We start from the raw sequence: 17,746 nt of genomic DNA, 5'->3' as shown, positions 1-17,746 counted from the left end.
CCGTATTGTCTTTGTTCTTGTTTCCTTATTAGGATGCCGGTGGGCGGAGTTGGGGAGGGTCGTCAGCTACATGGGAAACACCTGGGCCAGGTGTGTCCCAGGATAAATAGACCTCTTCTACATTCATGGAAGAGACTCTCTCCATGCAGACACCTTTGTAGATTGTGTTGTGGTTCTTGGTGGCATTTTGTTTGTTTGCATTGGCACCTTTCAACACCCTGCATTATCACATTCATGCATGCAAAACACTCACTTACACTACTGATTACACACACCATTGTATATTTTCCTTAGTTGCTTTGGTTAATAAATATATATTTTGTTACGGGCTTTGAGCCGGTTCGTGACACAGAGAATTCAGGATGTTCTGGGGGCAAAGTGGGGTCCGGTGAGTGTAGGTTGATTAGCGTCTGAACCAAATATTACCCAACATTTCACTTTGAAATTACTTGGTGTGTCCAGTGAGTGGGTCATCACTAATTACATTGCCCTTATTTCAATTGGGGATTGTCTAACTGCTTGGTGATGGAAAGTCTACAAACCTGTCAACAGACCAGCCTACGTATTGAATACATGGAATTAGATTCTGATGATTCCAATTAATTAATCCATGCACACAATGTGCTAATTTCCTTTTTGATCAGAAACAATATTTGATTTGATGTGCATTAAATTGTTTGGTGAAATATGCATAAAGGAGAGTAGTTGCACCTTTTAATAGTTGTTTTTCCTATTTTGATCATCATGATGTGTCTGCAATGAAGATCTATTGATTACATCAGATGTAGACAACCTATTTTTTTCTCTCAACTTGACTCAAGAGGTATGATTGTTTATTGCAGGCAGTCGCGTTCTTTTGATCATGTATTATCATTATAGTTTTGATTTAATGTATTTGCTGTTTTGAGAAAACAACTACATTTAAAAAATGCATTCACTGTTATGCAAAATACCCCAGAGTTCCGTGCCTTGTGTACACTGTTTTGAAGATCGACAACATTGTTCAAATCATGTTGTGAGACGTCTCAACGTGCAGATTAAAAGGTGAAGTGATTCAAGTCAAGTGATATAGAAGAGACTTCTCCCGGCCACATCGTTTCCTAGATCTACTGTTGACATAGGCTGGCACGTCGCTGGCGGCGGTTCTCGTCTCCCTGCTTCCCTCCCTAGGAAAGGACCAGAGGGTTATGCCACAAAGCAGGATCAATAAGTTATAGCCAGCTGACTTTGATAAACAACCCAAAACAACAATAGATTTGATGTTTCATTAAAAAAGCTCAACTCAGACAGGTATGTTTGATTGTTGATTCAATCTCATCCATATGGTGTATACACCCCTCTGTGGACCCGTTCACTTACGTAACGCCAGTCGTTTCTGACAAACACATGTATTTGGATTCATTCATGCTTTTCAAATCCTTTGATTTCACCTTAGTGGGATAACCTAAAGGCAGAAGAAGCTTAGTCTGTAAACACATCCAAACAGATCCAACGATGTGTTTTTTGAATCAACATGCAAATGATGACATTAAGGTTACCAATTGCATTAGGGAACTTAATCTGTAACTAAAGAGGGAGGTACAAGACCACAAACGATGTATACATTACCTGGGTATTTGCATTTCAGTGCGAGTTCAACCATAATTGGTCTGTGGGATTGTGCCTTGTTTATTCTGGTAACAACTGGATCACTGGCTGTCTCACGGTGTGTGTGAGTCATGATCGGCATGGCCTGTACTCAATACCATAGGCAAACTGCAGTAACTGCAGTCAGAACACAGCGGAACAAACCCAGAGCGCAGTAACTTCACTTAGTAACTTAAGTTGCTGCTGCTTGCCTTGGTTTTTACATGGATTTTGTAGTTACTGGACAATTGACACTCCAGTATTTTCACTGAAACTGAAGATAATTGAACCAGGACACAAGATAAAAACAGACACTACAAAACCTTTGGCCAAATGTGAAGCTACTGCGGTTTGCAGTTGTACAGTAGTGTCAGTGGAGGCTGTTGAGGGGAGGACGGCTCATAATAATGACTGGAATGGTGTCAATGGAACGGTACCAAACACATCAACAATGTGGTTTCCATGTGGTTGATACCATTCCATTGTCTCCATCCCAGCCATTATTATGAGCCATCCTCCACTAAGTAGTGTAAACCTATGACCCTATCACTCTTGTTTGCACGTCTGGACATACAAGAGTTAGAGGAGGGGGTGGCATGTTTGTGAGTGAAAGAGCTAGAGGACATCCTGCAGATGGGCTGACTAGCTGACAGATAGGACTGAGTGGCAGAGCATCCCCACTGGGCACAGACGTCAATTCAACATCTATTCCATGTTGGTTCAAGGTAATTTCATTGAAATGGCCTGGAAACAACATTGATTCAACCAGTTTGTGCGCAGTGGGTGGGTTGAGTTGGGTTGGGTTGGGGGATTTAAGAGAAGGAAAAGCCAATGCACAGAACAAAGATGGGATGGGCAGTGGTTTGTATTGATCTCCTGTCTGTCTTGCTGTCAGAGGATCAGTCCCCGACAGAGAGCTGGCGTTCATCATTTAGCCAATGTGAGGATGAGAGAGCACAGTCTGAGGATATGGAAATACACAGCAACTATTCAATAGAAACTTTTCGCTTACATGCAGACCGTGTGTCAATGTTTAAAGGTAATTCAGTCAATGGCCTACGCAAGCCACTAATTAGTAATTGTGAAATGTAGTGTATTGGCCTTGCAATAAGGGACGGCAGAGGAAAGGCAGAGAGAGAGACATGTTACTCATCCCCAATATGACAAGTTAGCGCAACACATAGCAACCAAAGGGAAACAGATTGGTTTTTATTTCATAGCCCTTTTTTACATGGACTCTGGAAAACAAAGATACTCCCAGCAGGGTCAGAGTGTATGTTTGATGATAGATTAGATAGAGAGATAGAGAGAGATAGATAGGAGAGATAGATAGATAGAGAGATAGATAGAGAGATAGTGTGTGTGTGTGTGTGTGTGTGTGAGAGACCCTGTGATCGTGAACATGAAAATACTGAGATGGCTCAAGGCAGACCCCAGTCAGCACATTCCACATGCCCATTAATAACAGTGTTTCACAGAGAGACCACAACTGCACCGCGCTTGCAGTGCATCTCCCACCAGAGACCATACTTCTTGCGCTCTCTGATGTCATCACGGTCACGTTCTCCATTCGCAGCCGCAGCTTCTCTAGCATTGGAGTCAGGCTAAGCTCAGAAGCCTCCATGGGGAGCTTCAACTCCTCATGCTCTGATATGGGCATGTCCATGATTTCCGGGAGGTCTGGAAGTGTGTACACAAGGACCGGAGGTAAGGGGATTCGCATCTCCTCCACTACAGCCTCCTCCTCTGCTGGTGGGGGCTGATTCACCTCCATGGGTGGGGGCTTTGGCTCTTGAGGTGATGATGGAGGGATGATCTTCGGTGGCTTCTCCATGGATGGTGGGGCTGGAGGAGGCAGAGGAGCACCTGGGTACATACCTGGAGAGGGTTGCCACCCTGGATCAGGCCAATACCAAGCCGGAGCTGCAGTTCAGGGAGCAGGGGCTCAGCCACGTCAAGGTCGACACCAGGGACATCAGCACCCATCAAGTGCCCATTGACGAGTTCCACTCCAAGGTATGTTTCATGTAGGTTTACTATGATGGCCAAAACACGCATGAATTAAGATGGAGAAAACTCACAAATGCTGATAGATTTTGTTGTGTTACTGTACATGGCATGAATATAATTTGTGAGTGCTGGTCACCTTTATTCCTTCAACTCCCCAGGTTACTGCAGCTGCCAGCCAAGACTTTTACAATACACAAGATTAACGAGAGTATCTGCAATTAGTTTCTGCATTTACTGAGCACTGATGCATTCATTACATATTGGGACCTATGCAAAATAACATTGGTGTCATGCCAAACTATTTAATGATGAAATGGAAAGGTATCTCCAGTGGCCTGAGATAATATAACCTGGAATCTGATACTTTTCTCTGTGTGAAGTTCTTTGCAACCAACACTGTAGTGGCAGAATTGGCCCTACCGGTGGATAACACCTTACTGGCTTCAGAATCCAGTGAGTCTAACATAGAAGCTATTAGCAATTAGTTACCCTTTTTACTCAAGATTGATCTGAATATTTCAGGAATGAATAAAACAACATTATTCCATAGCATTACAATTGCTGAAATGTCAGATATCATATTATATATTGATAGTATAATTTGATCAACTGGAGTCCCAACTAAGTGTCAACCACAGGGTTTGAGAGTGAGTCTGGCCTGCCCCAGTTTGTGGAGGCTGACATCGTGGTGGCTGAAGAGGATGCTGGGGGAGATGTCCCTGGCCAGGAGCGACCTGGAGATGCAGCTGGAGAACGTGAAGGAGGGGGTAGTTTACACCAAGGAGAGCCATAAGAAGGTGGGTCTCGTAGTACAGTAGGGTAGTCTGGTCTCAGATCTGTCTGTGTTGTCTTGCCAACTCCTATGCTGAGAAAGGTAATGGCGGACTGAACGTAGTTATGTAGAGCACCTCAAGGTAAAAACGTAATATTCAATATCGGCAAGTTAGACTAAATATTAGAACTACACAATCTGGTGGGTGATGACCTTCAATCTGGATAATAACACAAAACAAATCTTAAGACATTTGTCGACAAAATATTACGAAAACAAGCAACACCCAAACATTGCGGAGGGTAAGACGGGAACCAATTTCAAAACGAAAACGTGACTCTTCTACAGACACAGACGATTTCATATTTTCACCACCGGCAATGGTAAAAGTCGAAACCGATCTGTTAAAATCAATAAATGACAAACTGGGTATACATGAATTAGTCAGTAAGGATATCAAAGAGTTGAAGTCAAGCCTCGAGATGAGATACGAAAAAGCTGCGACATTGGAGAAACACACAAGCTAAAAGGGACAGTCAATAAGATTGAAACCGAAGTGAATGAACTTAAAAAGGAGAACATCGTTCTGAAGAAGCCTTACTTGACACAAAGACTAGATCCATGCGAGAGAAGCTGGTACTTACTGGTATCCAATAGAAAGAAGGAGAAGTCCCTGAATCTGTAGTTAGAGAGTTCCTCCTTACAGTGCTTCAGATTCCACACAAAGCTATCGACAAAATCCAACTCGAACCTGTACACCGCTCCGGACAGAGAGGGCAAAGATGAAATAATGGTTGACGCCTGGGTAAAATACTTGCTGAGACCAAAATTGGCATGAATGATCAGTTCCCAAAGGAAATTGCAGAACGGTGTAAAGTTCTGTATCCAATTTTCAAGGAAAATAGATTAAAAGGGAAACGAGTAGCTCTCGTCGTTGATAAACTATATATTGAAAACCAGTTATTCAGAGACGCAAAGACTACTCCATGGTAATTTTAAAAAGTACAAAGTTCTTATAGACGAGTAAAATAATGAAACACAATTCTCGCCCGGTTATGGATTGTAACAATAAAATAAAAAATATAGCTTTTCTATATATTTTCTATATATCTATATATATATATAACCATTTCTATATATTTATATATCACAACTAATTGGAACAGACAAGCACTAATTCAATATGGTGAAGATATACACTCAGTAAGGCACAGTATGTGTGGATGGTGTGGTGTGTGTTTATTTATTTTTGTTATGTTTGGGAAAGTATGGCGTTGAGTGAGATGAAATGGTTGCATATCCCAGAACCAATGTATTGCTGTGAGCAGGTGTGTGAGAGAGCTTTCAATGTTGTTCAGATGATGGATATACTTTTTATAATGAATTATATGTCTTATTTATTAATTAATTGTCCTATCATGTTGGAACTGTTTTAAAATAAATTATACATTTAATTTATTTGTTGTCCTATCATGGGGAACTACATTTTTAAATAAATGATATATCTAATGTATTTATTTATGATCCTATATTGATGGAGTGGTCCAAAACCCTATACCCTAGACACCCACCTGAATGACCCAGATACTAAGGAGACGTCCCTAACTGTTTTATGGGCATGCTGTAAGTGGCCTGTATGCAGCCAAAATGCGGTCAGAGACCTAAAGCAGTACTGCCCCATCAAGATTCTGAGCCTGCTTGGCAGGGTTGGTTCTGCAAAGCCAAAGCCCCCTAAAGGGAGAGCATGCTACACAAGGAAATTCTCTAAGCTGCTAATGAGAACCTTGATGACCTTGTACCTAGCCGGTGGGGATTCCAGTGGGGTGCCCCCACCCAGGCAGTGGCAGTGCTGGCAACACTAGCTGCAGTAACCCATGGGGAGGGGGTCACACTTGGACATTCAGAGAGGGGGTATATTATTGTGACACTGGTGGCACAAAATCAAAAGTCTGACTGCATGGAGATGCTTGGGCATATGGTCAATACTGGGGACTGTGTTGTGGGTGTTTCAGGGAAAAGGTGTATATTTGACCTCCATCATCTCGGACGTGACAATGGTTCATAAAATCTTTCAATGTCTTCCCATTTTTTTTGCACAGTCTTGCAGGCCTTCTCATGCAGCTGCAACAGTAAGTGCGTTTGGAAATCAAGACCTTTCTTGAGTTGGGCTCTGGGATGGTGCTACTGTTGAGAATGTGAGCCTATGGTTGTGTGGGGGGAAAGGGTTGAGTGTGTGGGTGTGTGGGTGTATGTGCATATCCCACAACTGCTGCGAAGGAGTAAAAGATGTTAGGGACAATAGAGGATGATTCACAACAACTGTTTGCTAATATAATAATTGCTTGTTATAATGTAATTTTGGTAATGGCGAGACTGGTGAGAGGTAAATCCTTTTCATAAATTGCCAACATTACTATAAATATTAATAGCTAATTACGGAAAATAAGAAACAGGATAAAAAAATAAATATATATCTATATATTTTGATGGCTATATATCATACAAATGGAGGTGAGGGAAATGGAGATGCATTTGGCAGTTGATCTACTTCTGTTCTGTAAATGGCACTGTGTGCTCTTTTCGAAGGATGGATCACCAGTCTTTTCTAGGCTAATGGGATACGGGGGGTCGGGTGTGGTCTGCCGGGCATTGGGATGACAAACCAACTCAGTTAGAGGGTGGAATAGTGGGGACCAATTGGAGATTTACTTAGTAGCAACGCAAATATCATGGTACAGCTATATAGACACTAAATCAACATGTTACTTTTTAATGGTACGTTTACAAACATAGATTTTGATAAATAGAATTGAAAGTTGTGTCTCATTATGGTAAGTGGTGAAATAAGTATAGCCAGTTAGAATTGTAATGGCCTAGCAGATAATAAGAAAAGACGATCAGTATTTACCTGGCTAAAAGAGAATGAATATAATATCTGTTGTTTACAGGAAACTCATTCAACAATTTTAGATGAAGTTTTGTGGAAAAAGGACTGGGGGGCGAAATCTATTTCTCCCATGGGCAAAGAAATTCAAAAGGGGCGATGTTTTTAATTAACAGTCATTTTGATCCAAATGTGCAAATTGTCCAAACAGATCATAAAGGTAGATGGATTAGTTTAAATATGTTATTGGACAATAAACAGATATGCCTTATTAACCTATATGGTCCAAATAATGATGATCCAAGCTTCTTAGAAAATATATATAAGAATTGATCAACTCTACATGCAACACTAGACTCTATTATTATGGTGGGAGATTTTAATACGATTTTAAATACCTCTATGGACCGGAAAGGAAATCACACTACAAACCATCACCCTCAGGCACTTAATGAAATCCTGAATGTTGGAATTAGGACTAGGATTAGAACTAGGACACAAGAATTTATAAGTGACTTCTTCAGACATAACATAGGTACAGCAGATCCCCTTATTGTATGAGGCACTTTTTTTTGCCATTAGAGGCCATGCAATTCAGTACTCATCTATAAAACAAAAGCAATTTAGATCAAAAGAGTCCATATTAACAAAGGAAATTGAAGGACTAACAGATTTTGCTGTGAGGAGGCAGAGTCCTTAGATCATTTATTTTGGTTTTGTCCACATGTAGCACATGTAGTTGATGTTGTTGTTTCCTAGTAGACCATGTCGTTCCGTGCCCCGATGAGTGGTCAGGTGTAGGTGGAGGTGGACGCGGCCCCAGCCCAGGACTTGAACACTGTCATCACTGAGATCAGAGAGCAGAACCAGGGCTTGAACACTGTCATCACTGAGATCAGAGAGCAGAACCAGGGCTTGAACACTGTCATCACTGAGATCAGAGAGCATAACCAGGGCTTGAACACTGTCATCACTGAGATCAGAGAGCAGAACCAGGGCTTGAACACTGTCATCACTGAGATCAGAGAGCAGTACCAGGGTTTGAACACTGTCATCACTGAGATCAGAGAGCACTACCAGGGCTTGAACACTGTCATCACTGAGATCAGAGAGCACTACCAGGGCTTGAACACTGTCATCACTGAGATCAGAGAGCAGAAACCAGGGCTTGAACACTGTCATCACTGAGATCAGAGAGCAGTACCAGGGCATGGCGTCAAAGAGCCGTAGAGAGACCGAGGCCTGGTTCAAGAACAAGGCAAGGGGACAAACACACAGACATAGAGTACGTCCCAAATTGCACCCTATTCCTGTAGGGTGCACTACTTTTAACCAGGGCCCATAGAGCTCTGGTAAAAGGTAGTGCACTATGTAGGGAATAGGGTGCATTTGCGACGTAGCCATAGTGTATGACTACAGGGACCTGAATGCACAGCATTTCAAGATCATTATTTATATTCATGAAATAACCGAATTGGTGCTCAATAATAAATACTTATGTGGCTTTTTTATTATTATGTTTTCATGTCACATATTTCATAGATGTCTTATGGAACATTTGTTCATGAGTTAATGGTTTTGACCTGTGTGTGTTTGGTTCCCTCAGGCTGAAGAGTTGCAGCAGGAGGTGAACTCCAGTACTGAGGTCCTGTAGACCACCAGTGTAGAGCTAAAGAGCAGGTAGTCCACCGCCAGAGACCTGGAGCTGCAGTGTCCCCACTCCGTGGTAAAGTGGCATTCCCAACACAACCGATGGAGAGGTCCATGGTAAGGTGGCACGCCCAGCATGGCAGATGTAGAACTTCTTGGATGGAAGCACGTTCGTTTCTCATTTACCTGTCACATTATAAGACTCTCAGTTTGGACCCTATGATTTACTATTACAACATGCATCATGTTGCTCAGAACAAATAGGCCTAAAGAGTTTCAAAACAAGCCACAAATGATTTTTACAGTGCCAAGGATCACTTCAGCTAAAGACATCACAACTCTTGCCCCTTGCTTTTCTGCTGTAGGGATTGAACATACATCTATTTGGAAAATAAATGCAAAATGACCTCCAGAAAAAACAAGTGTCCAAGTCAGACCTAACCAAGAAGGAATGAGGAATCAGAGTTCAGCTCAGTTCTCACTGTGTGTCTGTGGCCCTGCCCTTGTAGAAGGCTCTATGGAGGGGAACCTTGCGGAGATGGAAGCTTGCTACGGAGCTATGATGATGAGTCTACAGGCATCGGTGACAGGTCTGGAGAGCCGGCTGACCCAGATCAGGGCAGACACAGAGCACAGCTCCCAGGAGTACCAGGCCCGGCTGGACATCAAGACCGCAGGCTGCTGAAGGGAGGAGACATTGGGTGAGCTGACCTCTCAACTCTAACCCCTTGACTCTCAGTATGACATCCGTCCTCCTCCTCTCTGATGAAGGCTGTCTTGAGGATATTGTGTCCTTTGAAATCTGTTATCATGAGATTTTGTTTCCTTGTGCTGACATTTGGGATTTTTCAAAACTTTCTCCTCCTCTTTTCTCCTAGTTTTTGTTCAATGGCAGCTAACTGTCAAGTTAGATGTACCTCTATATATTGTGCCCAATATTAGTTAGTTAAATGCTCCCTAATGTTCTGTTGTAGTGCAGTGTGAGTCATTACCTAGGACAGCCTCTAGGTGGCAGTCTTTGAAAGCAGATAAAGATGGCTCTCAGCACTTTAATAATAAATAAATAAATTGGTAATGTTAGTTCAGACCATGGAATGTTTTAGCAGATGAAGGTGCATTATTATCTTGCCAGTATTGTGTTTAACACCAGCGACAGGAGAATGTTCAGCTCTAATCAACTGATTCTCCTCAAATCAACGTGTAAAAGTACAGGAAATCAGCAGGGACTTTAGCTGACTACCAAATGACTCCTGTGATGCTGGCTTATGTGTATGTTGTTGTGCTTTGGCTGTTTTTGAGAAAATATACTAAATGCTAAGCTTACTATTGTATGAGTCCATACACACACACACACACACACACACACACACACACACACACACACACACACACACACACACACACACACACACAAACAGACTCACGAATGTAGTCACGCACGCCCGCCCGCCCACACCCACACAAAACACAATCACATACAACACAATACATGAAAGCATGCATAAGTATATGCAGGTGTATGGGTGAATACATGTGGGAGATTGAAAGAGGGAGAATGTGAAAGGAGTGAGGGAGTTTATCCTCTTTCAAAGATGTAACAGACAAAAAGCCCTGCTTTGCGCTGCCGAGTGGCCCCATCTGTTATAGGCGGCAGTGCCTGTCGCTGTTTCAATACACCACTCAACAACGCCTCTGAGATTGAGCCTAAATAGAGCTAGTTTATGCTTCTATATTATGTAAATGCTACAGCGGGAGGAGAAACCTTTGATCAGGGCCTCTTTGTGGCGGTAAATAGTTAACGTCGCTAAAGCAGAATGAATCTACCGCGCGCGGGGGGGGGGGGGGGGCAGAGTTAGAAATGCAGAGTTGGAATTGTAAATGGGTTTGCTGTTAGAAATGCAATAACATCTGGCTGGGATGTGATTTAAGAGCTTCTGCACCGTTCTCTCCTAGCAGTACCCTCATTTTCACAAGGTTAATGATTGCATCCCTCCAATCGTAGCAGTACTATTAGCATAATAAGTGTGTACTCTATGTGTGTAAGTCACTCCCATTGTGGTGCTGGTGCAGTATTGTTGGTGGTCTGATAGCTTTTCAAGAAATACCCATGCCTCTGCCTATAGGGCTAGGGAATTAGAATTAGACTGTAAGTAGAAGTGATAATGGTTTCTTCTCTGTGTTGGTATTTAGTGAATGATAGCTGTTAGGGGGAATCGACTTCCTTTTCACTGGCTGTCATCTCCTCCATCAGGCCCTCGAAGCAGTCTGCAGGCCTACTGTTCCTCTGAAGAGCCTTTCAAATGCTCCATTTGCTTTCAATAGAGGTTTAATATTGACATGGTTGTGCTTCTCAAGGGTTACTATAATGCAAACCGTGCATTACGCCTTGAATGTGATGGAATAGGGTGTGCCAGGCATGGCCATTGACTCACTGCAACTCTGTGAGTCACTCATCTTGCTACAGATACACTATAATTTAGCTGATCACAGGTACCCTCTACAGACTAGGCCCTGTCTAAAAATGATTTGATGGAAAATGTAATATGGCCTTACATACTGCACATAACCAGTGGTGTAAAGTCAAAAATGCTTAGAAGTGCTACTTAAGTCGTTTTTTGGGGTATCTGTACATTACTTTACTATTTATATTTTTGCCAACTTTTACTTTTACTTCACTACATTCCTAAAGTAAATAATATACTCCATACATTTTACCTGACACCAAAAAGTACTCGTTACATTACAAAATGTTTTAACTTCAAACGGCTCTCCTGTGAAGTCGTGACTTGTGACTCGCGTAGTTTCCTGAATCTCCTGAATCGGGTCACAGATGGTCCAATTCACACCCTTATCAAGAGGACATCCCAGGTCATCCCTACTGCCTCTGATCTGGCGGACTCACTAAACACAAATGCTTTGTTTGTAAATGATGGCTGAGTGTTGGACTGTGCCCCTGGCTGTCCGTCAATAAATAAACAAGAAGATTGCCCCATCAGGTTTGCTTAAAATAAGGAATTTGAAATGATTTATACTTTTACTTTTGGTACTTAAGTACATTTTAGCAATTCCATTTACTTTTGATACTTAAGTATATTTAAAACCAAATACTTTTAGACTCTTACTCAAGTAGTATTTTACTGGGTGACTTTCACTTTTACTTGAGTAATTTCCTATTAAGGTATCTTTACTTTTACTCAAGTATGACAAGTGAGTACTTTTTCCACCACTGCACATGACCTGCATGGTATGCAATGCATGATGTTATTCAGAAGTTAAAGACTTCATATCAGTATTAGCTATCCATTAAAGGCCAGTATCATTTTCCTTCAGGGCCAGTGTTGCATAATATTTCCAGGTTCAATCAATAGAGAAAAACTCATCAAACACAAATAGCTTTAGCAAAACAACAACATTTATTCCATAGACTAGCATTGCCATCAGTAGATACAGACAAAGACAGCTCCTGGCCATGTGTTGTTAAGTAAGGTATGCACCCTCGTCCTCCGGTGAGTCATTGTTTGATTTACATTTCTAGAGAAGATGCCAGTTGAAAGAGGATGCTACTGAGAGATGAACAGAACAGTGATCTCTACAGAAAAGAGCAGCTATCGCTTCTGCCTGGATTCATAAGCAAACTAAACTGTGATCTTAAGCAGATTTACTGAAAGGCGATGCCTTGAAATTCAGACATGTCAGCAACAAAACATACAAACAGTAGCAGTACGGCAGGAGAGTAATATCTAATGGTGGAGGGATTGGTTACAGAGGTACAACACAGCAGAGGTATTCTGTAGTGCTGGTGGAGAGGGTGGAGGCTGGAGGTTCCCCTTAGTGGGCCTGCTGGCTGGGAGTGAACAGCTTGTCCCATACCTCCACCTTCATGATGGCCCTGCCCATGGGGGACATGGTGGCCTTGATGTCCAGGTAGTTCCCTTCATAGCTGATCCCTGAGCCATTGGCTTCTTCTCTTATGAAACCTTTCTGGTCCTTTTCGTTGTACATCTCTTTATACAGTGACGCATCACAGGCTCGGCCCTTGTTGAAGATGCCCGCGGCGAACCAGTTCTTGTAGATGTTGTAGTCCCAGGGCACACCGAACATGAGGGCCACTGTCTCGATGGAGTCGTTCCGGGACCTCTCAAAGAGGTCATAGGTCAGAACGCCATAGCTGCCTGTTGCCTTGGCGCTTGATTTGCTGAATGTGCAGACTTCGATCTTTAGGGGCCGCACTGTGGGTTGGGGAGGGTTGTAGGTTTCCCCACTCTCCAGGAATACCCTAGTGAGGACACACGCACAACGTTATGCTTTCAACATTTCCTTGAATGTACAGTGTGACATTAACAATAGTTTGGTAAGGTGTGTACTCACTTTGGGTTTATGAGACAGTAATTGCTTGTGAGATTGGTGATCTCAATGGTGACATTCCTCTTGCTGCTCAGGTTAGCGACCACGGCCTCGGCTGACTCTGCCATTTTGGAGTGGTTCTGATATGTACCTCTTTATTTCTATAATACAGAGGCCAGCAGGGTTAAGCCTTTCAGTTAGACTGCTGTGCAGAAATACATTTGTGGTTGACCCCCTGGAATGCCAAGAGGATCTGTATTCATATCTGATCCAATTCTGTCCAAAAATGTACTGTAGAATACAGTTACTGTAAGTGTCCCTCTGAAACCCTTCACTCTTTGTTACGACATGCCTTGCTCAGTGTCAAGAGGTTTTTTTCTCAGAATCAAATACAGTAGAGAACAGTCTTCACATTTCAACTGCAATTTCTTCTCTATTATCCGTTTGACTGATGACACACGACACGCACAGGCAGTAAACAGCCAGTTTAGAATGGGAGATGTCAGAAAAGCCTGAGATCTGTGTGTAATAAGGAAGATTTCAAGGCAGTTCTCAACAATAACAGAGCGGCTGCTCACTCTGCTCGGCTCATTAGGAAGCCTGGCTTTTTAATTACATTACTAAGTAACCGTGCAATAGCCAGTTTAGAGAGGGGAATCCTAGAGAAAATCATCTCCACTTTCATTTGCAGGGAAAAGGTTGCAAATCAAACGGATGTCCGACATGTCAATTGCACGAACAGATTCACATATGCCCAATAATGAATCTATAAATTGTCACCATACCAATGGTTACCGGTGGGGGAACCAAATGGAAATAAGATTTGTGTTAAAAATAGATTATGGATAGTGTTCAAATGTAGGTGGAATACCGTCACCCTTTCAATTACTATATAACATCTAGTTCTACTTATTCCAGTAATACTCATAGTGGCCATGAAAGTGAGTAATGTCTTACCTGTAAAAGTAATAGGAGTAATATCTTACCTGTAAAAGTAATAGGAGTAATGTCTTACCTGTAAAAGTAATAGGAGTAATGTCTTACCTGTAAAAGTAATAGGAGTAATATCTTACCTGTAAAAGTAATAGGAGTAATATCTTACCTGTAAAAGTAATAGGAGTAATATCTTACCTGTAAAAGTAATAGGAGTAATATCTTACCTGTAAAAGTAATAGGAGTAATATCTTACCTGTAAAAGTAATAGGAGTAATATCTTACCTGTAAAAGACTTCTCTCAGCGTGTTCTCTAAGCTCCAGAATTTAGTTTAGTAAAAACGCACCTGAAAGGAGGGACCCTTTTTTTTCACCCCCCCCCGCCCCGCCTGTTGCAATGGTATTGTGCAACAGAGGCGCTGAATAAGCTGAACAAGTAAATTCATGCACCCCTGAAGCTACGGTCATCTCTTATATGGTGCAGTTCTACAGGACGTTGGACAAGGCAGGAGACCAAGAACCATGTAAATCCTGACAGGATAATGATACATTCTGAGCCAATAGTCCCTGAATCACATGGGATTATTGTATTATGGCGAGTATAAACTCTCTTTATGATTCATTAAAAACTGACAGTTCTTGGAAACGGAATTCAATGCACAATCATTTATTCTTAATGGTAAATATTAATGATACGTGAAACTGTTCAGTAGATCAGGTGTGTAAGTGCATGTTAAAGGTTATCACTAAAACATCTTACACCAATTCATTGTTCAATGTTTTATTAAAACAAACATGTACAGGAGCAGGAAAAGAAGAATCAAGTATTGTGAACAATTAGACAGTAATATCTTCCAGTTGATAAGTATGTATTAATTGGATAACATTAACCACCTAAGTTGAGTGATTATTATATTTAGTAGGTGATTATGTACAAATATAAACTCTTTCCCTGCTGTGAGTTGGTAAAATGGCTCAGCTACCAGCTTGTCTACCCTTATTTGTGCCCCATTTTATCATAGAGCTCCACCTTAATGATGGACTTCCCAACATTGGACATGGTGGCCCTCAGGTCTACGTGTTGGGCCTTGTACTCCACCCCTGACCCACTGGCCTCTGATCGGACAAACTTGCTGAAGTCCTTTTCCTTGTACATGTGGTTGTACAGTTGCTTGTCGCAGGCGCGTGCCACCTCGAAGATGCCCACCCCCAGCCAGTTCTTGTAGAAGTTGTAGTCATAGGGCACGGAGAACATGATGGCCATGCGTTCTGAGCACACGCGGCTCTGCATGTGGAAAAGGTCGTAGGTCAGGACCCCCACGGCGCCTGTGGCTGTGTCGTCATCCTTGGTGAAGGAGCACACCTCTGTCTTGGTGGTGCGGACGGTGGGCTGGGGTGGGTGGTAGCAGAAACCACTGGACATATACACCCTGGGGGGTTAGTAATGGGAATGGGGGGTCATTGAAGTTCAAATTAATTATCTGAACATTCATGTTGCTGATAAAATGCAAAACCTTACAACTGGACTTAAAGTTGTGTGACTGTACACTTTTTCACTGTCCCTCTACTTTTAGTCATTTCACTGTTCCTTTCTTTCTGTCCAGCCACTCTGTGCTGATGGATGGAGTGTGAGTGCTGCTATGGATTCGTAAGCAACACGGAGTGAGCCAGCACGCGGTGTGCAATGAGCCACATTGTGTCACTTCATGATGGATAGGTGGATGTACTCAAAGCCACGTTACACATGAAAACCACCCATCCAAGAGAAGCCTGTCATAAAATATATTTACTCTGAGAAATTCCACCGAAAAGTAACAGACAAATAACAATCTGGGGATGGACAGCTGGTTTGTTATTTGGCTAATTCATTTATTTTCCATAGTGGTGTACTGTATGTAATGTAAGGAGATGAGAGTATTGAACGCCAACATACTTGGGGTTGATGAGACAGTAACCGGTGGTGACATTGGTGAGCTCTATAGTACAGTTCCTGTTGGTGGTTAGAGTGGCTGAAACGGCCTCTGCGTTCTCTGGCATCTTGGCTGGTCTGAGCGAGTTAGAGGGGGAAAAAGCTGTATAGTGGTATTTAGATGTGTGGAAACAGAGTACGTCTGGAGTGTAAAGATAATGACAGCTGAATACATAATATTTCTCTCATGAGAGTAGCTTTGCCAGCACAATCAAAATAACATTCATTAAAAATCTCTTTAATCTTCCCTTTCAAACTCGAACCTCAGAACGGTTTGCAGGCAGATGCATGTTTCTAAAAGTCTAGGCAAGGTAGCAAACAAACCATTCTGATCCCAATGCATCGCTTGCTAAATATTGTAGCAGGCAGAAGATGTGAATTATGATGAAGACAATGTAAAGATATTCACCTTCTAAGTTCAGAAAACTCCAGCTGTGTCAGGCAGAGTAGAGTAGATTCGTGTTTTCCCAGACTGGTGGAGGAGAGGAGGAATTGGCTGAAGTCACACCTACTCCGATTACACTTTTGCGTGTTCGTGCACAAACACAGGTGTGGCACGGCACACAGAAAATGAGGCATACTTTTGAACGAGAGCAGACGAGAAAAGAATGAAGAACAGGAAATAGTGCATATTCCAATGTAATAGTTTGGACTTTTCCTGTATTTGCCAGTGTTCTACTGGCTACTTCTAGTTATTTTACATCCAATACTAAGGGAGAAGATATTTTAGATTTGAGAAAAAGTGTAAGGGATTTGTGCCAATGAGACTGTTGTAACAAATGCTATCCATACAGCCAGCACTACAACACTCATAGCACATTCCGCAGTACTGTGTTTTGTGCTCTGACATGATGAGGGAGAACAAATTGAAAATATTGCAGGTCTGGGTTCTGCATCTGTACATGTGCATGCACTGACCTGCAACAGATTCCTCACAGCCTGGTACCACCCTATCACAGTAATGCATTGTGACACAGCCTTTGACACACCCCAGCTTCACAAACTTCTCCCTCACTCACACCTGTCAATGGAAAAAGAAACACACCCTTCTTTTCATGTAAAAACCAAGCGGGGCAATAATTACTCAGCATCGACTGAGAAACCCCAGTGGATACTGGATGTCCAAAACGTCTTCTGGTTATTGGTGGCTGGGAATGACAACTGAAGGAACAAGAGCTACAAATGTGTGCATTGGAAACCCATGTAATTATCTAAGGTTGCATGCATCCCAAATGGCAACCTGTTCCCTATATAGTGAACTACTTGTGACCAGATCCCTATGGGCCCTGGTCAAAAGTAGGGCACTATAAATGGAATAAGGTGCCATTTGGGACACATGAAATGCTGTGAGATGTGCTGGTGTAATTGGACCGTTGCTTACTGATGTAATAGTGCTGCCAGATTTCAGACTTCACCAGATGGCGCCAAACATGCACTTACAGTTTGAATGGGCAGCCTTATGGACACATGGAACTTGCTTTACCAAGGTTGCAATGCTTTCAGAAATGCACCGCTGCTTCTGTGTGGTAATTGGACAATAAACCACATCCCCTTTGAC

The 17,746-nt window shown here is 42.3% G+C and overlaps 2 protein-coding genes across 6 annotated transcripts; both read right to left on the bottom strand.

Moving 5' to 3' along the window:
* Nucleotides 1-12,332: 12,332 nt before the first annotated feature.
* Nucleotides 12,333-14,587, bottom strand: LOC135553690 (DELTA-stichotoxin-Hcr4a-like). Of its 4 annotated transcripts, none has more exons than XM_064985643.1 (3): nt 14,505-14,587; nt 13,311-13,447; nt 12,333-13,218 (listed from the first exon to the last, which is right to left on the bottom strand). In XM_064985643.1, the coding sequence occupies exons 2-3, from the start codon at nt 13,412-13,414 to the stop codon at nt 12,771-12,773; spliced, it is 552 nt and encodes a 183-aa protein (XP_064841715.1). In that variant the 5' UTR covers nt 13,415-13,447; nt 14,505-14,587; the 3' UTR covers nt 12,333-12,770. The 4 variants fall into 4 exon arrangements, with proteins under 4 accessions (XP_064841715.1, XP_064841717.1, XP_064841716.1 ...); XM_064985645.1 differs by having other exon boundaries at nt 14,476-14,562; XM_064985644.1 differs by lacking the exon at nt 14,505-14,587 and adding an exon at nt 14,244-14,451.
* Nucleotides 14,588-14,984: 397 nt separating this feature from the next.
* On the bottom strand, nt 14,985-16,782 carry LOC135553689 (uncharacterized). Of its 2 annotated transcripts, none has more exons than XM_064985640.1 (3): nt 16,598-16,782; nt 16,153-16,266; nt 14,985-15,649 (listed from the first exon to the last, which is right to left on the bottom strand). In XM_064985640.1, exons 1-3 carry the CDS (start codon nt 16,765-16,767, stop codon nt 15,217-15,219), a joined length of 717 nt encoding a protein of 238 aa, XP_064841712.1. In that variant the 5' UTR covers nt 16,768-16,782; the 3' UTR covers nt 14,985-15,216. The 2 variants fall into 2 exon arrangements, with proteins under 2 accessions (XP_064841712.1, XP_064841714.1); XM_064985642.1 differs by having other exon boundaries at nt 16,153-16,291; nt 16,598-16,685.
* Between the last annotated feature and the right edge of the window lie 964 nt (nt 16,783-17,746).

The sequence above is a fragment of the Oncorhynchus masou genome, chromosome 14, assembly GCF_036934945.1.
Source record: "Oncorhynchus masou masou isolate Uvic2021 chromosome 14, UVic_Omas_1.1, whole genome shotgun sequence".
Lineage (NCBI taxonomy): Eukaryota > Metazoa > Chordata > Actinopteri > Salmoniformes > Salmonidae > Oncorhynchus > Oncorhynchus masou.
The sequence above is the reverse complement of the archived record's forward strand: the minus strand, read 5'-3'. Positions and strand labels throughout refer to the sequence as shown.